The 22,118-nt window shown below is 41.0% G+C and overlaps 1 protein-coding gene across 4 annotated transcripts in view; it reads left to right on the top strand.

Moving 5' to 3' along the window:
• Window positions 1–22,118, top strand: part of GBF1 (golgi brefeldin A resistant guanine nucleotide exchange factor 1) — a 132,930-nt gene that overhangs the window by 78,303 nt on the left and 32,509 nt on the right. For all 4 annotated transcript variants that reach the window (XM_047762117.1, XM_047762118.1, XM_047762119.1 and 1 more), the window contains exon 4: window positions 18,136–18,267. In XM_047762117.1, the coding sequence (XP_047618073.1) occupies window positions 18,136–18,267 (132 nt within the window). The remainder of the gene's footprint in view (window positions 1–18,135; window positions 18,268–22,118) is intronic.

The following is a 22,118-nucleotide window of genomic DNA, read 5'->3' on the forward strand; positions in this document are numbered from 1 at the left end:
GGTTCCTAGTTGGATTTGTTTCCACTGCACCATGACAGGAACTCCAGAAAGGGCATTTCTTAATTCAGGTTCACCTTCATCGGTGGCCATTTCCTTGAACCTTAGCTTAGGGTCTTCAGACCTCAGTCTTAGAAGGCAGGGCCTAATAATTGTGTTGCATCATGTGGATATCATTCTTGGTATGAACTAGGCTGAAATTTGTATATTAAGATTCTTTTAATGTTATAGTAAATTGACTTTTTTTTTTTTTGTCTTTTTGCCATTTCTAGGGCCGCACTTGCGGCATATGGAGGTTCCCAGGCTAGGGGTCTAATCGAAGCTACAGCTGCCGGGCTGTACTACAGGCACGGCAACTTCAGATCCGAGCCGCATCTGTGACCTGTACCACAGCTCACGGCAACGCTGGATCCTTAACCCACTGAGCAAGGCCAGGGATTGAACCCGAAACCTCATGGTTCCTAATCAGATTTGTTAACCACTGCGCCACAACGGGAACTCCCTAAATTGGCTTTTTTTTAGTATATAGATCTATGAATTTTAACACACACATGGATCCCTGTAACCACTGTTGTAATTGGGATACATAACAGAAATCTCCCTCTATTATCTTTTTGTGGTCACATCCTCCCCTTACCCTTAACCTATCAACCACTGATCTAGTCTCTCACTATTTTTATCAAGAAGGTCATATAGGAGTTCCCGTTGTGGCTCAGAGGAAATGAATCCGACTAGGAACCACAAGGTTGCAGATTCGATCCCTGGCCTCGCTCAGTGGGTTAAGGATCCAACGTTGCCGTGAGCTGTGGTGTAGGTCACAGATGCAGCTCGGATCTGGTGTTGCCGTGGCTCTGGGTAGGCCAGCGGCAACAGCTCCAATTAGACCCCTATCCTGGGAACCTCCATATGCTGCAAGTGTGGCCCTAAAAGGACAAAAGACCAAAAAAAAAAAAAAAAAAGAGAAGAAAAAAGTCATATAAATGGAATCATCATAAAGTATGCACTCTTTTGAGACTAATTTCTTTCACTCTGCATAATGCCTCTGAGATTCATCTAAACTGCTGCATAAACCAGTAGTTTGTTCCCTATGTATTGCCAAGCAGTATTCCACTGCATGTTTGTACTGCAGTCTGCTTATCCATTCACTAGCTCAAGGACATTTGGTTTCTCCAGTTTGGAGCAGTTTTGAGTAGAGCTGCTACAAACATTTGTGCACAGGTTTTTGTGTGAAGAACACTGGTTTTCCTTTCTCTGGGATGAACACTCAGGAGTGGGATTTCTGAGTCAAAGAGTAAGTGTATGTTTAACTTTATAAGAAACTGCCAAACTGTTTTCCAGGGTCTCATACCACTTTATACTCCCACCAGCAATGAGAATTCTAGTTTTTCCACCTCCTTTCCCATGCTTGGTATTTTCAGTATCTTCATTTAAGCCATCCTAGTAGGTAGGTATTAGTATCTCTACGTGGTTTAAATTTGCATTTGGCTTCTAATGGCTAGTGACAGCGAACACCTTTTTCACGTGCTTATTTGCCATCCATGTATCCTTTTTGGTGATGTATCTGTGCAGCAAGTCTTTTGCTCATTTTTTAATGGAGTTGTTTGTTTTCTTACTGTGAGTTTAAAGACTTGAAGAGGTCTGTTCTGGATTCGAGGCCTTTATTACAATTACAATTATTTACTAATATATTCTCCCAGTCTGTAGCTTGTTTTTTGTTTTTTTTTTCAGTCTCTTGCCAGTGTCTCTCATAGAGCAGACGTTTTGTTTTTGATGAAGTCCTATGTACTAATTTTTTTCTTTTGTGCAGCGTGCTTTTGGTGTCATATCTAAGTTCTCTTTGACGAATCTCAGGTCACAAAGATTTTTCCTATGTCATCTTCTAAAAAGTATGCAAATTTATGCCTTTCATTATATCTAAGATCTATTTTTAGTTAATTTTTGTATAACATATGTGGTATAGGTCAAAGTTTTGTTTGGGGGCATATGGATGGATATTCACTTGTTCCAACAGCATTTGTTGAAATTAATGCCTTTTTCAATACCAAATTCTTCTTAGGACTGTATGTATCTTCTTTAGGAATGAAGGAGTTACAGAGGATTCTCTTGAGTTTCTCCTCTCTTTCCAGCATTCACTCTTGTTCCTATCCCTTGCTGCTTTCTGAGTCTTTCTGAATTTGGGTTTGTTTTTAATGCCATGTAATGGAACACTCATTATTTGTAAGTTGATTGAGCATAAAATATTTCATTATAAAGTGGCCATCCATCACAAGGAGGCATGTGGGCTGTAAAAAACATTAACTGTGCACTCTGGGCTGGAATGCAACTTTACCAGAATAATGCAGCTTTTGTATTGTGTGCAGTTGGGATAAAAATGAGAGAGTGAGAGACAGATAGATAGATATTGTTGGGGGAACAGGTGTTGGCTGAACCCACATTCTGTCCCATGTTTTCTAAAGTTGTTTCCCAACCCTTTCAGGATTGCTCCTCCAGATTCAGCTGTCTTGAAGGTTCTTTGGGCACCTTTTAGAGCAAATAATGTGTGACTTTTCAGAGTACTGCTGCTCTCATAAATTTTATTTGTCCATTGTCTAGCTCACAGTCCTGTTTTTAGAGGCAGCAATAGCAAGTGGTTAGAGTACTTGCTCTGGCCCTTATTGGTTATGTTTTTGATGATTTTGGTTTTCCCATCAGTAAAATGGGAAATGTTCCTTAACTGTAAAGTTCTTGAGTCCATTAGCAAAAAAGATAGCTGAGGCAGAATAAGATTCTTCAGTCACAGTATCTCTAAGAATTTGTGATATGCTGCTGTCAAAACCATTTCCAGCTGCTGGAGAAAGGTGAATAAGTAGGATTCTGTACACTTAAGGAACAAGGAGAGTTGCTTACCTGTTCCATGATTGATAGTCTTCAGGGATTCTCTTATTCTTCTCAAAAAGCTTTGGCTATTGACCTTTCAGGTTTTTTTCCATAATCTTTAGACTTTGCTAATGTCAATTAAGAATTTACTTCTTTTTTATTTCCTTTTACTTCCCTTCAGGGCCCCTAGAGGAGAGCTGATGTGGTGGTAATTGATGATAAACTTATAATTGTCTTCTTTTCTTACTGCCATCGAACAGTGAAATATTACAAGAGGCATTTTGGATTGAAAAAGTTGCTCCAAGTGTAATGACTGCATAAAGCCAGGGTGAATGTCCTGCTTTAAAGTGTAGCAACAGAAGTTTTTAATTTCTCCTGGGCTTTCAAATTGCCTGCTTAAGTTTGGGCTCGGTCTTATACAATGAATGCAGAAAATGGCAAGGCAGAGTAAAAAGATCACAGTAGCTCTGGTTTGCCTGTATGTTACAACCTAATTGCTTTCCTTTCAATATGTGCCAATTTCCTCTAGAAGGATGAGAACTAGTGTTTAGAGTTGATACACATCAAACTTGTGCTCTCAGTAAGACAGATGGATCAATCTGCCCTTGGGCCTCTGTGATATGTTTGAGGCTGGTCCCTATGGGCCTCATTTAGCTCTGCTGGCCTTGTTAAGGGGGCCTCGCTCTTCCCTCTTGGATTAGGAAGGAACCTGGGCAAACCTGAAGCTTAATTTGTGTGGCAGTCCTAAAATCAGTAACTAACGGCGTTTAGTCATTGGTTGGGAAGAGGAAAGGTGCAGAAGAAACTTCAATTCTAGGATAGGTGAGTTTTAAATTTTTATTTGCCATCCAGGTCATGCAGTTAATACATCTAGTAGTAAACTCATGGCAATAACATGGTATAATATTTAAGAACATAATCCAGAACAGAACTGGATTTAAATTCTACCTCTTCCACTTATTGTATGACCTTGGGCAAGTCACTTAACCTCATAGAGCCTTAGTTTTCTTATCTGTAAAATGGGAACTGTAATACTGTTTCCCAGGGTTATTGGGAGGATAAAATAAATAATTTACATATGTTAATTTAGAAATCTGTGTAGCTATTGCTGATGTCTGAGGCCAATTAAGGTTGTTGTCTGAGGCAGGGGAATGGGATTCTTCTTGTAGGGTGGTAGATAGCAGCTCCTAGCAGGAAGCTAAACTGGCTATTTAGCAGGAGTGCCCAAGATGGGAAGTTCATTTCTCTCCCAGTCAGGATTATGTATCATACTGAAGAAAGCCCATGGAGTAAAACTATTTTCCCATGTGTATGCTGCCTTTAAGTTCCTGTCTTGTCTTCCGAAAGTAAAGGTTAAATCTGTCCTTCGGCAGACCAGGGTGGTCCTACTCAACTAGGAGGAGATTGTGTAAGTGAGGCTTTCAGGAGCAGAAGTTTTCAGAGAGCAGCCTCCTATTGGCTCTGTATGCTGTCAGAGACTTCAATCTGAAAAAAATACATCTTCTTTCTATCCTTTCCCTAAGGAGAGATGGACCTACTATAGGGGCAGAGGCAGCCAAGGTCCTGACAACATAGTAAATGCTGAAAACCCTTTTCTTTTTCATCATCTTGAACCTTTGGGGGCCAGATATCTAGGGAGGAGGAGAGGAGTTGTTATGTCATCTCTGGCTTAGGTTGGGACCTCATGAACATGGCCTTACAAATTACTTATTGAAGACAGCTTGGGAAAAATATAAAATTATGATTTCTAATCCGTAGGATTTTCAGACTTTCAGTAAAACGTCAAGATGCGTAAATTCATGGAGTTCCCGTTGTGGCGCAGCGGAAATGAATTTGACGAGAAACAATGAGGTTTTGTCTTTTTTTTTTTTTTTTTTTTTTTTTTTGCTATTTCTTTGGGCCGCTTCTGCGGCATATGGAGGTTCCCAGGCTAGGAGTCGAATCGGAGCTGTAGCCGCCGGCCTACGCCAGAGCCACAGCAACGCAAGATCCGAGCCGCGTCTGCAACCTACACCACAGCTCACGGCAACGCCGGATCGTCAACCCACTGAGCAAGGGCAGGGACCAAACCCGCAACCTCATGGTTCCTAGTCGGATTCGTTAACCACTGCGCCACAACGGGAACTCCACAATGAGGTTTTGGATTTGATCCCCGACCTTGCTCAGTGGGTTAAGGATCCAGCATTGCCGTGAGCTGTGGGTGTAGGTTGCAGATTCGACTCGGATCTGGAGTTGCCATGGCTGTGGCATAGGCCAGCAGCTGTAGCTTCAATTAGACCCCTAGCCTGGGAACCTCCCTATGCCACGGGTGCAGCCCTAAAAAGCAAAAAAAAAAAAAAAAAAAAAAAGATGCATAAGTTCAGGAATTGCCTATGTTATGGTGAGAGTTAAGGTTTGGTTTTTTGATTCATAAAAGCAGATTGAGTTGGCCTTTGAGGGATATAGCAGCCTGAACATGAATACTTCTCAAAGAGGTTTTTTTGTTGTTGTTGTGTGCTTTTTTTGGGCCATACCCAGCGGCATATGGAAGTTCTCAGCCTACACCACAGCCACAGCAATACCAGATTCAAGCCGGTCTGCGACCTACACCGCAGCTCATGGCAACGCCAGCTCCTTAACCCACTGAGTGAAGCCAGGGATCGAACCCACATCCTTATGGATACTAATTGGATTTGTTTCTGCAGATCCACAATGATAATTCCTCAAAGAGTTTTTAAAGGACCAAACGTTAGAAATAATTTGCCTTTCAATGGAAAAAATAAAAATCATTTAAAAAATTAATTTAAAACAATTTAAAATTAAAAAAAAGAAATAATTTGCCTTTCTCTGTGTAACATAGTTTGTATTGTTATCTTCTGCTGGCCCTAGATGGACCCATGGACTCGTACCCAGATGAGGTAGTGATTAAGCTATCACCATACTTAGTTTCTTAAAGGGTCCCAATATCAAAGATAATCCTCCTCTTTATTGCAGTCTAAAAGCATTTTGAGAAGGTAAGCATTTGTTTGAGAATAGGAAACAGATCTGAGAAACTAGGGTGATAGCTGAAAAAAAGAGGATCCAGTTTGTTTGTCAGGAGCTTAGACAAACAAACTGGGCTTGCTTTCCCCCCAGGCTACCTTTATAACAGACAGTCTGCATTCATGTGCATTTACTCCCAAACTATACTTTGCATTTAGAATTAGTTTTAGGGATCTAAAAGAAGGCTTACAGAATTTAGTTGGGAGTTCCCTGGTGGCATAGCGGTTAAAATATCCAGCACTGTCACTGCTGAGGCTTGGGTTGTTGCTGTGGCATGGGTTTGATCCCTGGCCTGGGAACTTCTACATGCTGCAGGTGTGGCAAAAAAAAAAAAAAAAGAAGAAGAATTTAGTTAAACTGTATACTGCCACCACCACCTTACCCAGGAAAACCCTGTGGCTCAGGAACTATGGCCCAGAGAAGTGAAATGTTTGCCCATGGTCACATAATCAGTAACAAACCAATACTTGGCCTAGTGTTTTTGTTTGTTTTTTCTCCATTTCTCCTGTTGTGTAGGGCAGGGTTGCAAATTCTTATCTGGATTTGACCCTTAGGCCTAGACTAAGTAATGCATTTCTCTGAGAGCGGCCCTTTGGTGGCCTTCTCTCAAGCCATTTCCTGAAATCAAGCCTAAATCCCCATATGATCATTCAAGGTTGGAGATAAAGATATGGCAGATATTCCAGAGGCTTCTGGCTCTATTAAAGTTTAGTTTTGCTCATCTTTGGATCACGACACCTAATGTCCCCTAGTGACCCCTAGCTTTTTCCTATTGAACTTACACTATCTTAAATATCTCAAATATTCCATTTGCAGATCATTTTCAATCTTACTTTGACTTTTACAAGAAATATTCCTAGGTGTAGTGTAGTCAGAGAAATAAAATATGAGGACTTAACACTTTCTCCCTAAAAGGAAATGTACGGGCATAGACAGAAAAGCCCAAAACCAAAGAGCTGTTTATGCTCAAATAATTTCCTCCTGTGTCTCTGAATATAGGAATATTAAGAGGGAAAATGAACTAGACTTCTGTTTTTATCATGCTCTAATATGTTAGTCTGTTATACATGATCTATTTTGTGAATGATGATATTCTGTCTCCAGGAGCATGAGCGAGTATTTGCAGGATAAAGAACTAGGTAGGGAGCAGGCTGATGAGCCTCTAGAAAGCAAGAAGGGAGAAGTAGGCTCTGAGGGCAAAAGGGTGGAGACAGGCATTTCTGAAGCCAAATGGTGTTGAAATAATATACCACAGGACTTTTTCCTTGTCAGCGTAATCCAATTGAGAATGCCCAACTGCCCCTGATAAGAGTCACTCAGGAGTAAAGAGCTTCGCTACCAGGGAAAGCAGCTTATGTGTGCATTTTGGCTCAGGAATGTGCCAGACCAATGCTGGCCAAATGAGAAAGGGCTGCTGCAGGCTGGAGAACACAAGCCTCCTGGGAGGATGGTGACTGGACTGCTCTCCTATATGCTGAGAAGAGAGTGTTCCATTTTGTGTAAAGGCAGTGCATGATGCCACATGTTGAGGCCTTTGACATAGATTACCCGAGAAGGTGGCAACTCTGACCTAAAAAGAGAAACCACTGTCAGGATTCATCTCCTTTTGGACAGGTCACCTCATCATATGAGAAGACTTGGGAGGCATCTGTAAATTCTCAACCTAACTTTAGGTCAAACTGAGACTTACCTGTTTTAATGTCAAAATATGGGCAGTTGAGAGCCCTGTTCACTGATGTTGAGCATAGTATGAGCAGAACACCAGCAAGACATCTCTAAAGAGCTTCACTTTGCTTTGTGTTAAAGTGGCCTTTAGCTTCTCCGAAATAGTTTAAGTCTTATTGTGATTATCCTTATTGGGCACTGACTAACCAGAACTTGGTCCTGGATTTCATTTTAGAAGCAGGTGGCCTAGTCCTAGAAGGATCCCAAGCATTCTTTCTCCAATGGGGAGTTGAATTTCCCCTCCTTCTTTTACTCATTCCTTTTTTTTTTCTTCCCATCTTAGAACATGAATCAGTCACCTTCAGAGCACCCTTCTACCTGATCTGCACTCTCTGTTTACTGAACTGTTTGTGCCTTGAGGTTGACAGCCTTCCAGGGCGGAAATTTTGGCTGCTTGGCAGGGGTGTCAGATGTCTCCTTGGTTGTGAAATTACTTAGCCTGCTTACTATGAGCAGCATCATGGCACCTTTTCCCTGAAGGACTTGGGCGGCTTTTCAAATTCTTCTAAAGAAGATCTAGACAATTGAATCTCAGTCTCCAGGCAGGCTGTGCCAGGAGGTAGAACACCAGAAGTTTTTTTATTCTTGCTTTGTAGGAAGTAGTAGAGAATGACTAGAAGCACAGCTTTTGGAATAAGATGAATCTGGATTTGATTCCCATATCCACACTTGCTAGTTGGTTGATCATAGGTGGTAGGTAAATCTACTTATCCTTGTAAGTCTCATTTTCATCTTCTAAATGGGACTGATTATGAGGAGAGAAGGTATATGAAGTGCTTATTAGCACATGGTATGGCCCAAGTTAATAAATGGTAGCTACTATTATCACCATTTTTCTCTCTTCTAAAGGGAGGGTGGGATTCCCATCGTGGCTCAGCTAGTTAAGAACCTGACTAGTATCCATGAGGATGCAGGTTCCATCCCTGGCTTGCTCAGTGGGACAAGGATCTGGTGTTGCCATGAGCTGCAGCATAGGTTGTGGATGCGGCTCAGATCCCATGTCGCTGTGGCTGTGGTGTAGGCCGGCAGCTGCAGCTCCAATTCAACTCTAGCCTCCTAGCCTGGGAAGGCAGGAGCAGTCCTAAAAAGAAGAAAAAAATAAAACGAGGGTGAGTATTTCAGTTATTCATTTAAAAAAGGAAGTCTTGGAGTTCCTGTTATGGTGCAGCAGGTTAAGGATCCAGCGTTGTCTCTGCTTTGGTGTGGGTTTGATCCCTGGCTGGGCACAGCGAGTTAAGAGTCCCATACAGCTGTGGGGTAGGTCAAGCTGCAGCTCAGATTTGATCCCTGACCCGGGAACTTCCACATACCACAGGTGCAGCCAAAAAAAAAAAGAAAGGAAGCCTTGGAGTTCCTGCTGTGGCACAGTGGGTTAAGGATTCAGCATTGTCTTTGTGGAAGCATGGGTTCAATCTCCGGCCCAGCACAATGGGTTAAGGATATGGTGTTGCTGCAGCTGTGGCATAGGTAACAGCTGCAGTTCAGATTCAGTCCCTGGCCCAGGAACTTCCATATGCCAGGGGTGTGGGCATTTAAAAAAAAAAAAAAAAAGGAAGCCTATTCCTTTCTCTGATAACTCTGTATACCTTGCAGAAAGCTGAAACCCTCAAAAGTTGAAAGAGCTATTCTAAATTTCACCAAACATAAATAATAAGCACTAGTTATCTTGGTATTTATCCTTAACTTGTATCCCTTTTAAGGTTTGGTAATCAAAGGTAGAAGACTTACCTTTGAAGTTTTGTTTGTTTTGTTTTGCTTTTTAGGGCCCCACTTGCAGCATATGGAAGTTCCCAGGCTAGGTAGGGGTTGAATTGGAGCTACAGCTGCCATCCTATGCCACAGCCGCAGCAACATGGGATCCAAGCACCTACGACCTACACCGAAGCTCGAGGCAACGCTAGATTGTTAACCCACTGAGTGAGGCCAGAGATTGAACCTGTATCCTCATGGATAGTCGGATTTGTTTCTGCTACACCACAAAGGGAACTCCAGGTTGGTTTGGTTTTTTTTAATTTTTTATTATAGTTGATTTACAATGTTCTGTCAATTTCTGCTGTACAGCAGAGTGACCCACTTATACATTTATATACATTCTTTTTTTCACATTATCCTCTGTCATGTTCCATCACAGATGATTAGATATGGTTCACTGTGCTATACAGCAGGATCTCATTGTGAAGTTTTTTATATTTCCTTAAATCTTAAGAAATAAGTTGAATGTATAGTACCTTACAGCATTAGAACCCTGGACTGGGGGAGTTGCCATTGTGGCTTATTGGATTAAGAACCCAATTAGTATCCATGAGAATGCAGGTTGGATCCCTGCCCTCACTTAGTGAGTTAAGGATCCAGCATAACTGCAAGCTGCTGTGTAGATCAGATGTGGCTTAGATCTGGTGTTGCTGAGGCTGTGGCTTAGTCTGGCAGCTGCAGCTCCAGGTAAACCCCTAGCCTGGAAACTTCCATATGCCATGTGTCTGGCCCTAAAAAGACCAAAAAACAAAAACACTGAACTGGGGAGTTCCCTGGTAGCCTGGTAAATTAAGGATCTGGTGGTGTCACTGCTCGTGGCTCAGGTTGGATCTCTGGATTGGGAATTTTTGTATGCTGTGGACAGAGCCAAAAAGTTTTTTTAAAGAGAACACTGGAGGAATTCCCGTTGTGGTGCAGCATAAACAAATCCACCTAGTATCCATGAGGATGTAGGTTCGATCCTTGGCTTCACTCAGTGGGTTGGGGATCCAGTGTTGCCATGAGCTGTGATGTAAGTTGCAGATGTGGCTTGGGTCCCATCTTGCTGTGGCTGTGGCGTAGGCTGGCAGCTATAGGTCCGATTCATCCCCTAGCCTGGAAACTTCCATATGCCACAGGTTCGGCCCTAAAAAGTAAAAAAAATAATAAGATAAAAATAAAAATTAAAAAAAAATACACTGGACTGGGACTGTAGAGCTTAAAAAATTAGGATAATATCTTAATTATGCTTACTGCACATATACTTTATTCCATGTATTATATCACATGTTTTACATACACATATATAAAGACAATATATGTGTATTGTTGAGCACAGAGCCTGACACATAGTATACCTTCAGTAAATGTTAGCTGCTGGGATTTTTTGTTTGGTTTTTGTTTGTTTGTTTGTTTGTTTTTTTACTTTTTTGGCTTCCTTGCAGCATATGGAATTTCCCAGCGAGGGATCAGATTCCAGCCTCAGTTTCGACCTATGCCACTCACAGCTGCGGCAACACCAGCTGCTTAACCCACTGTGCTGGCCAGGGATCCAGCCTGTACTCCAGCACTGCAGAGACACCACCAGCAGCCAATCCCATTGTGCCACAACAGGAACTCCTGCTGTTACTTATTTTTAAATTAAATTTATTTTAATTCTCTAACACCCATTTTATAAGTGATAAAATACAGGCTTAGAAAAGTTAAGCATCACAGTATGTTTCAAAGTAAATTGCAAAACTGGAATTTGAACCTATGCCCATGTTTTTAACCTAGAACCTTCAACTTCTAATCTTGGTCCCAACATTAACTGGCTTTATGGCATTGTACAAATTACTTAACTTCCCTAAATCTTAATTACATTATTTGTAAATTGTTTTAGAACTTATTTTAGTTATAATACTCTAGAATTTGGAGGATGTTCTGGAATGGCTAGTTGAAAATCAGGCTTATTTCTATAGAATGCTATTACTCAAGGTATAATCTGTAAATTATTTCTGGTACACAAACTGCTGTTGACTGCACAAGGAATGTATACAGAAATTGAGAGAAAGTATTTAAAAATTTTTATAACATCTTCACAGAGTAATTTTATGTTGTTTATTGTAATAATAAAAAATAAAGTTTGTATTATGTCTTTGTTCTTTAGCAATGCTAGATCCCCAACCCACTGAGTGAGGCCAGGGATTGAACCTGCATTCTCATGGATACTAGTCAGATTTGTTTCCACTGTGCCACAACGGAAAGTCCCTGTTTGTTTGTTTTTGGGTTTTGTTTTTGTCTTTTTAGGGCCCCACCCACAGCATATGGAAATTCCCTAGCCAGGGATTGAATCCGAACTGTAGCTGGAGCAATATCAGATCCTTTAACCCACTGCTACTGCCTGGGATCAAACCTGAGCCTCTGTATAACCTGAGCCACAGCAGTCAGATTCTTAACTGCGACACAGCAGGGACTCCTATCTTTGTTTTTGAAATTTCATTTTCTAATGTTTTGGTTCATCGTGGTTGCTAAAACTATGGGTCTGCAATGGACTGACTCTGAGGGGAAAAAAACTAGCCCTTCAGCAAGATAGCTCTGGGGAAAGGGGGGCTTTTTTTTTTTTTTTTTTTTCTTCCCTTTTTAAGGCTGCCACCCATAGCACGTGGAAGTTCCCAGGCTAGGGGTCAGATTGGAGCTGCAGCTGCTGGCCTGTGCCACATCCACAACAACACTGGATCCAAGCTGAGTCTGTGACTTACCCCACAGCTCATGGCAGTGCCAGACCCCGACCCACTGAGTGAGGACATGGATCGAACCCACATCCTCTTGGATACTAGTTGGATTGTTTCTGCTGTGCCACAAAAGGAACTCCCTGTTTATTTTGGTTTTTCTACACAGATAATTATGTTATCTACAAATAGTGAGAGTGGGAACTCCTTGGTTTTTATTTGGTTGGTGGGTGGGTTTTTTTTTTTAAGGCTGCACCTGGGGCATATGTAAGTTCCTGGGCTAGGGCTTGAATCAGAGCTTCAGCTCCTGGCCTGTGCCACAGCTGCAGCAACACAGGGATCCGAGCCACATCTTCGACCTACACTGCAGCTTGCGGCAACACCAGGTCCTTATTAACCCAGTGAGCAAAGAAAGGGATTGAACCAGCATCCTCAGGGACACTGTGTCGGATTTTTAATCTGCTGAGCCATGACAGGGACTCCTAGCAAGATAGTATTCTTCTAGAGGACCATCTGAACATCTTACCAAGATGATGAAACAAAATTTTAGGTTTTTAAAAAAATTACACATTTATGGAAGTTCCTGTGTGGTGCAGTGGGTTAAGGATCTGGTATTGCCACAGCTGTCCACTTTTATAGTACTAGAAGCCCTAGCCAGTGCAGTGAGACAAGAAAAGGAAATAAAAGGCATGAAAATTGAAAAGGAAGAAACAGCACTCTCACTATTTACAGATAACATAGTTATCTGTGTAGTGAACCCCAGAAAATCTACCCAAAAAAATCTAGAATGAATAAATGAGTTTTAGTAAGATCACAGGATACAAAGTGAACAGACAAAAATCAATCATATTTCTATATACTAACAATGAACATCTGGAAACTGAAGTTAAAACATACCATTTACAGAAGTTCCTTTTGTGGCTTAGTGGTAACAAACCCGACTAGGATCCATGAGGACATTGAGTTCAATCCCTGGCCTCACTCAGTGGGTTAAGGATCCAGCATTGCTATAAGCTGCAGTGTAGGTCCCAGACATGGCTTGGATCTGGCGTTGCTGTGGCTGTGGCATAAGCCAGCAGCTGCAGCTCCGATTCGATCCCTAGCCTGGGAATTTCTATATGCTGCAAGTGCGGCCCTTAAAAAAAAAAGAAAAGAAAAAAAAAAACACACATTTTCAAACATGCCAAATAAAATTAAATACTTACTATAAATCTAATAAAACATATATAGAACCTGTATGCTGAAAATTGCATTGTACTGATGAAACAATCAAGACCTAAATATACAGAGCTACACTATGTGCATGGATTGGTAGGCACAAAATAGTAAAAATGTCATTTCTCCCCCAAAGTGATCTGTCGACTCAATGCAATTCCTAAAAAACTTCTAAGAAGCTTTTTTTTTTTTTTGGCAAATATAGACAAGTTTATCATATTGAAATGGAAAGGCAAAGGAACTAGAATACTGAGAATAGTATTGAAAAAAGAAGAATAAAGTTGGAGGAATTATACTACCTGATTTTAAGACTTAGAATGTAGCTACAGTAATCAAGATAGTGTGGTACTGTCAGAGAGTTTGACACACAGATCAGTGGAACAGAACAGAAAACCCACTATGAATTCATACAAATAAGACCATTTGGTTTTTGACAAAGGTGCAAAGACAACGCAATGAAGAAAGGATCATTTTTTTTCAACCAGTGCTGTTGGAACAATTAAACATCTTTGTGCCCAAAAAGCAAAACTTTGACTTACACCTCATATGTTATACAAAAATTATCTAAAAATAGATCATAGATATAAATGAAAGGCATAAATCAGCATACCTTTTGGAAGAAAACATGGGAAAAATCTTTGTGACCTGGGATTGGGAAAGAGTACTTAGATAAGACACCAAAAGACACAATGCACAAAGAAAAAAAAATTGGTACACTGGACTTAATCAAAAATAAAATGGGAATCCCCCTTGTGGCTCAGTGGGATAAGAACCCAACATAGTGTCTATAAGGACGTGGGTTCAATCCCTGGCCTCACTCAGTGGATTAAGGATCCATATTGCCATGAGCTGCAGCGTAGGTTTGGGATGCAGCTCAGATCTCGTGTTGCTGTGGCTGTGGTGTAGGCCAGCAGCTCCAACTCTGATTCAGCCCCTAGCCTAGGAACTTCCCTATGTAACAGGTGCAGCCCTAAAAAGAAAAATGAAATTAAATGATAAAATACAAAACAAAATGCTCTGTAAGAGACTGAAAAAAAACAAGCTGCAGACTGTGAGAAGATATTTGTAAATAATCATGTAATTGTTTTGCTTTTTGATTTTGGGGTTTCTTTGTTCTGTTGTTGTTTTGCTTTTTAGGGCCACACCTGCAGCATATGGAAGTTCCCAGGCTAGGGGTCAAATCAAAGCCACAGCCACAGCAACGCTGGATCCAAGCTGCCTCTGCAACCTACACCACAGCTCATGGCAACGCCAGATCCTTAACCCACTGAGCAAGGCCAGGGATCGAACCTGAGTCCTCATGGATCCTAGTCGGGTTCATTACCACCAAGCCACAACAGGAACTCCTAATTGTATAATTGTAATTGTAATAAAGGACTTGAATCCAGAACAGACTTATTCAATTCTCTAAATTCAACAGTATGAAAACAAACAACTCCATTAAAAAATAAGCGAAAGACTTGATCAGATACATCACCAAAAAGTATACATGGCAAATAAGCACATGAAAAAGGTGTTCGCTGTCACTAGCCATTAGCAGCCAAGTGCGAATTTATTTATGTATTTATCTGTGCTTTTTAGGGCCACACCTGCGGAATATGGAGGTTCCCATGCTAGGGTCGAATTGGAGCTACAGCCACTGGCCTATGCCACAGACACAGCAACACCAGATCCAAGCTGCATGTTTGACCTATGCCATAGCTCATAGCAATGCCAGATCCTTAACCCACTGATCAAGGCCAGGGATCAAACCCAAAACCTCATGGTTCATAGTCATATTCATTAACCACTGCGCCACAGTGGGAACTCCAAATGCAAATTTAAACCACGTAGAGATACTAATACCTACCTACTAGGATGGCTTAAATGAAGATACTGAAAATACCAAGCATGGGAAAGGAGGTGGAAAAACTAGAATTCTCATTGCTGGTGGGAGTGTAAAGTGGTATGAGACCCTGGAAAACAGTTTGGCAGTTTCTTATAAAGTTAAACATACACTTACTCTTTGACTCAGAAATCCCACTCCTGAGTGTTCATCCCAGAGAAAGGAAAACCAGTGTTCTTCACACAAAAACCTGTGCACAAATGTTTGTAGCAGCTCTACTCAAAACTGCTCCAAACTGGAGAAACCAAATGTCCTTGAGCTAGTGAATGGATAAGCAGACTGCAGTACAAACATGCAGTGGAATACTGCTTGGCAATACATAGGGAACAAACTACTGGTCTATGCAGCAGTTTAGATGAATCTCAGAGGCATTATGCAGAGTGAAAGAAATTAGTCTCAAAAGGGTGCATACTTTATGACGATTCCATTTATATGACTTTCTTGATAAAACGATGGTGAGAGACTAGATCAGTGGTTGATAGGTTAAGGGTAAGGGGAGGATATGACCACAAGGAGATAATAGAGGGAGATTTCTGGGATGATGAAACTTGTTTATGAAATTAAAAATTTTAGGAGTTCCTGTCGTGGCTCAGAGGTTAACAAATCTGACTAGGAACCATAAGGTTGCAGGTTCCATCCCTGGCCTCGCTCAGTGGGTTAAGGATCCAGCGTTGCTGTGAGCTGTGGTCAAATATGCAGCTTGGATCTGGCGTGGCTGTGGCGTTGGCCAGTGGCTGTAGTTCTGATTCGACCCCTAGCCTGGGAACCTCCATGTGCCACGGATGTGGCTCTAGAAAAAAAAACAAAAAAACAAAAAAACAAAATTAAAACAGGAGTTCCCATCTTTGCAAAGCAGAAACGAATATGACTAGGAAACATAAGGTTGCAGGTTCAATCCCTGGTCTCACTCAGTGGATTAAGGATCGGACATCGCTGTGAGCTCTGGTGTAGGTTTTAGACACGACTCAGATCCTGCGTTGCTATGGCTGTGGCCTAGCCTGGCAGCTGTAGCTGATTAGATCCCTAGCCTGCGAACCTCCATATGCCCTGGGTGCAGCCCTAAAAAGAAAAAGAAAAAAAAAATTAAAACAAAAAGAGGCAGAATACACATGGCCTTAGAAGTGTCAAACCATGGCTGTAAAATTGCCTTAGTCTTTCACTATAAAGCAAGTATAGATACAGCAACTGGGTGAATGCTCAGAAAATCGGTTTCCTCTCCCACCTCTCAAAGATTTTTTTTTCCATCTAGACTTTCATATCTCAAATATACCAATTATTCTTTTAATGACGGACCAAATTGTATGTAATACAGTTACATCAAGACTAGGTGACTTTAATTTTTTAATGTGCTTTTTAAAGGTATTTTATGTATTTCAGTTTTTCCAAGTGTTTCTGTTCCTTAGATCTCAACCCTCTACTGCTTTACACACACATAAAGGTTTTTCTCTGCAAATTGTACATCTCTAGGTGGGGGTAGTGGGGGATGAGAAGCAGGTTTTATACAGCTGATGGTGATCACTGTACAGACAAGCTTGGAAAATGCTACCCAATCTGCCAATTAATTAAAGCATTAATCTGAGGAGCAGCCGGGCCCAGGGAATATTTACCAAGGGGGGGTGGTTGGTAGGAATTGAGTGGGAAGCTCCCTGCATTTGCATGAAAATGAAGGTACTTAGGAAACCCAGCTTCCTTTTGTCTCTAAAGGTGGAGCAGTCCTTAATTCTGTCCCTAAGTCTTTCTGGCCTATTTAGAAGCCTTTTAGGGAGCTGGTCTCTGAGAGGTGAAAGCACAGCAGACTCTAAAAAAACAAATTAAGCTCTGGGCATAGTAAGATAGGGAGCAAGTCTAGTATAGACTAGCTTCTTCGACCTGGAATGAATCCTTCTAAATTCAGGAGTATATGCTCATACTTAGGTAGAATAGATGTTATGGTTTCACAAGTTTTAGAACCATATGTATAGACTAGGTTCTGATTCCAGCTCTTGTTTCTTATTAGCTGTGTGATTTGGGGCCAATCATATATCTTATCTGAGCCTTATTTTTCTCATCAGTAAAATAAAGATTATGAATTGCCTCTTCATCTCAAGGCAGTTAGCCATCTGCATACCGTAGACAGAAAGGAGGCTAGAGAGTAGTTAGGACCTTACAAGATTACAAACTGCCTCCAGTACAGCCCTTTGTTCTTTTTAAGCTTATTTTTCAGCAAGGGACTATAAATCTCGAGTTTCCCCGTAGGGAAATTTCCTGCATTCTTTATCTCTAGAAGTGACCTTGACCATAAGCAAAAGACAAGGACAGCAGGTCATCCTGAGATCGCTTTGGCCACATTGGCTGTCTGTACTCAAGATGAGGTTTACCTGTGTATCACTAGGTAGCACAGTGAAATGCACATGGAAAATTGACCCAGCAATATTTGATATTAAAGAATTACTATTTTTAACTTTTTTATTTTAAAAAATATAAAATTTACCATCTTAACCATTTTATTGTTAATTTTTGTCTTTTTTTTTAGGGCGACACCCGTGGCATATGGAAGTTCCCAGACTAGGAGTTGAATCAGAATTGCAGCTGCTGGCCTACACCACAGCCCCTGCAGCATGGGATCCAAGCCATGTCTGCAACCTGCACAGCAGCTCATGGCAATACCAGATCCTTAACCCACTGATCAAGGCCAGAGATCGAACCCTCATCCTCATGGATACTAGTCGGGTTGGTTATCACTGAGCCACGGTGGGAACTCCTATTGTTAATTTTTAAGCGTTGTAATGATACTGTGGTTTTTTTAAGCTTTTTAATCTCTTAGAGCTACATACTAAAAATTTTACAGATAAAATGACAGAGTGTCCAGGATTCAATTCAAGGTAGTCCAAAGGGTGGAAGATTGTCCCATCAACTAAGAACTCTAGCCTCATGGCACAGATAAGAAGGGCCTTTTTCTAGGGTTTAGCTTTTCTGTAAGATGTTATCTCTTCATTCTCATTTCTTTTCTTGCAGAACTCTCAGAAATTGAGCCCAATGTATTCCTTCGTCCATTTCTGGAAGTAATTCGCTCTGAAGATACCACTGGCCCTATCACTGGACTGGCGCTCACCTCTGTCAACAAGTTCCTGTCCTATGCACTCATAGGTAAGAGCTCAGGCTTGCTGGATGGATGACCAAGGCCCTTCGTTTCTTGCCTCTCCTGGAGTGGTCAGGCTTTAGGCAATGAGCTGGTGATACTGGAAAATTTTTCCCAGCCATCTGTTTCCTTGTAGAAGAGAAGTAGGATTGTTATTGGTGATTCATACACTAATTGATTCAGAGTGGGGAGTGAGAGGAGATTTCTTTGTGCTGGGGAGGAAATAAAGAGTATAAAGGTATGGTTCTCAGGTTTGATTTGGTTTGGTTTATTTTTAATGTTGTTTTTCAAATACAACGCATGCTTTTTTCCTCAGTGTTTTTTTACTTTTTTTTACACTCCCTCAGTGTTTTTTTAAATTATTTTTTTAGGAGTTCCCGTCATGGCGCAGTGGTTAACGAATCCGACTAGGAGCCATGAGGTTGCGGGTTCGGTCCCTGCCCTTGCTCAGTGGGTTAATGAGCCGGCATTGCTGTGAGCTGTGGTGTAGGTTGTAGACGCGGCTCGGATCCCGAGTTGCTGTGGCTCTGGTGTAGGCCGGCGGCTACAGCTCTGATTAGACCCCTAACCTGGGAACTTCCATATGCCTCAGGAGCGGCCCAAGAAATGGCAGAAAGAAAAAAAAAATTATTTTTTTAAATTGAAGTGTAGTCAGAGTTCCCGTCATGGCTCAATGGTTAATGATTCTGACTAGCATCCATGAGGACGCAGGTTTGATTCCTGGCCTTGCTCAGTGGGTTAAGGATCCAGCATTGCTGTGAGCTGTGGTGTAGGTTGCAGACATAGCTCAGATCTGGCATTGCTGTGGCTGTGGTGTAGGCCCACACCTGTAGCTCCGATTACTCCCCTAGCCTGGGAACCTCCAAATGCCACAAGTGTGGCTTCGAAATGTAGTTGATTTACAGTATCATGTTTCAGGAGTACAGCACAGCAATTCATAAGTAATTATTGGAGAAATACAAATCATATATATATATTCTTTTTTCGGATTATTTTCCTTTATAGGTTATTACAAAATATTAACTATAGTTCCTGTGCTATGTAATAGGTCTTTGTTGGTTACTATTGTTTGTATGTTAATCTCAACCTCCTAATTTACCCCTCCCTCCAAACCCCTTTCCCCTTTGGTAACCATAAATTTGTGAGTCTCTTTCTGTTTTGGAAATAAGTTCATTTGTAATCTTTTTTTTTCTCCTAAGATTCACATTTAAGCAATATCATATGATATTTTTCTTTCTCTGTCTGGCATACTTCACTTATTATGATAATCTCTTAAGTCTATGTATGTTGCTGCAAATGGTATTGTTTCATTCTTTTTTATGGCTGAGTAATATTCCAATTGTATATATATATATATGTCACATCTTTTTTATCCATTTGTCTGTCAATGGACATTTATGTTGTTTCCATGTCTTGGCTGTTGTAAATCATGCTGGAATGAACATTGCAGTGCATGTATTTTTTCAAATTATGGCTTTCTTCATGTATATGCCCAGGAGTGGGATTGCAGGATAATATGGTAACTCTATTTTTAGTTTTTTTAAGGAAGCTCCATACTGTTTTCCATAGCAGCTATACCAATTTATATTCACACCACAAATGTCAGAGGGTTCCTTTTTCTTCACACCCTCTCACCTTTTATCATTTGTTGACTTTTTGATGACGGCCATTCTGACTGGTGTGAGGTGATACCTCATTGTAGTTTTTTGATTTGCACTTCTCTAATAATTAGCGATGTTTAGCATCTTTTCATGTGCCTTTTGGCCATCTGTATGTCTCTTGGGAGAAATTTCTGTTTAGATCTTCTACCCATTTTTTGAAATTTTTTTAATTGAAGTGTATGAACTTTTTGTATATTTTGGAGACTAATCCCTTATTGGTTGCAGCATTTACAAATATTTTCTCCCATTCTGTAGGTTGTCTTTTTGTTTTGTTTGTTGTTTCTTTTTGTGTGTGTGTGCAAAAAGCTTTTAAGTTTAATTAGGTCCCATTTGTTTATTTTTATTTCCATTTCTCTAGGAGACAAATCCAAAAAGATATTGTTGTAATTTATGTCTCCCGTGTTTTCCTCCAGGAGTTTTATAATATCAAGTCATACATTTAGGTCTTTAATCCATTTTGAGTTTATTTTGTGTGTGGTGTTAGAGAGTGTTGTAATTTCATTCTTTTACATGTAGCTGTCCAGTTTTCCCAGCTCTGCTTATTGAAGAGACTGTCTTTTCTCCATTGTATATTCTTGCCTCCTTTGTCATAGATTAATTGACCATGGATACATGGGTTTATTTTTGGGCTTTCTATCCTATAATGCATGCTCATCTTAAGAAGATAAACAGGAGTTCCTGTCGTGGCGCAGTGGTTAACGAATCCGGCTAGGAACCATGAGGTTGAGGGTTCAATCCCTGGCCTTGCTCAGTGGGTTAAGGATCCAGCGTTGCTGTGAGCTGTGGTGTAGGTCGCAGACGCGGCTCGGATCCCTCGTTGCTGTGGCTCTGGTGTAGGCTGGTGGCTACGGCTCCGATTAGACCCCTAGCCTGGGAATCTCCATATGCGGCGGGAGTGGCTCCAGAAAAGGCAAAAAGACCAAAAAAAAAAGAAGAAGAAGAAGATAAACAGAAGATAAATAATAGGAGTTCCCATTGTGGCTCGGCGGGTTAAGAAACTGACTCAGGAGTTCCTGTCGTGGCGCAGTGGTTAACGAATCCGACTAGGAACCATGAGGTTGCAGGTTCGGTCCCTGGCCTTGCTCAGTGGGTTAACGATCCGGCGTTGCCGTGAGCTGTGGTGTAGGTTGCAGACGTGGCTCGGATCCCGCATTGCTGTGGCTCTGGTGTAGGCCGGTGGCTTCAGCTCCGATTCGACCCCTAGCCTGGGAACCTCCATATGCTGCAGGAGCAGCCCAAGAAATAGCAACAACAACAACAACAACAACAACAACAAAAAGAAACCGACTCATATCCATGAGGATGCAGGTTCTCTCCCTGGCCTCGCTCGAAGGGTTAAGGATCCAGCATTGCCGTGAGCTGTGGTGTAGGTCACAGACGGGCTTGATCCCAAGTTGCTGTGGCTGTGGTGTAGGCCGGCAGCTGGCAGCTCCTATTAGACCCCTAGCCTGGGAACTTCCATATACCTCTGGTGCAGCCCTGAAAAAAAAAAAGATAAACAATGAAGAGTTGTCTAAAAGAAAAGTTAATGGTCTCTATCTTCCTCAGTGTTCCTCCTCCTTTTTTAGGCAAATAATGTTAACAGGCAAGTTTGAATCTTTCTATACCTTTCTCTATGTGTATAAAAATATATATAAAGTTCCGCCTTTTTAAAAAAGAAAGAGGAGTTCTCTTGTGATGCAGATCTAGCATTACTGCAGCAGCTTGGGTCACTCCTGTGGCACAGATTTGATCCCTGGCCCAGAAACATCCACATGCCATGGCCATGGCCAAAAAAATAAAAAATAAAAAAATAAGAAAAAAGGAAGAAAAATATGATTATGTGCTATGTATTTTCTTTTCTTCAGCTAATAGTATTAACTTAGAAAGATATACATGATATAATTATCCATATGATTTCTTTTCCTCCAGTTTTATTGAGATATAATTGACATATAACATTGTATTAGTTTGTGTCCATAATGTTTTATATATATATATATATTCTTGCAAAATGATTATCATAAGTTTAGTTAAATCCATCACTTCACATAAAGTTACAAATTTTTTGTTATGAGAATTTTGAAGATCTACCCTCTTAGCACCTTTCAAACACAAAAATCAGTATTATTAACTAAAGTCACCATGCTGTACACCACATCCCCAGAACTTTTAAACCTTATAACTGGAACTTTGTATGTTCTTTTTTTATTGAGATA

This window comes from Phacochoerus africanus, chromosome 15 (genome assembly GCF_016906955.1).
Source record: "Phacochoerus africanus isolate WHEZ1 chromosome 15, ROS_Pafr_v1, whole genome shotgun sequence".
NCBI lineage: Eukaryota > Metazoa > Chordata > Mammalia > Artiodactyla > Suidae > Phacochoerus > Phacochoerus africanus.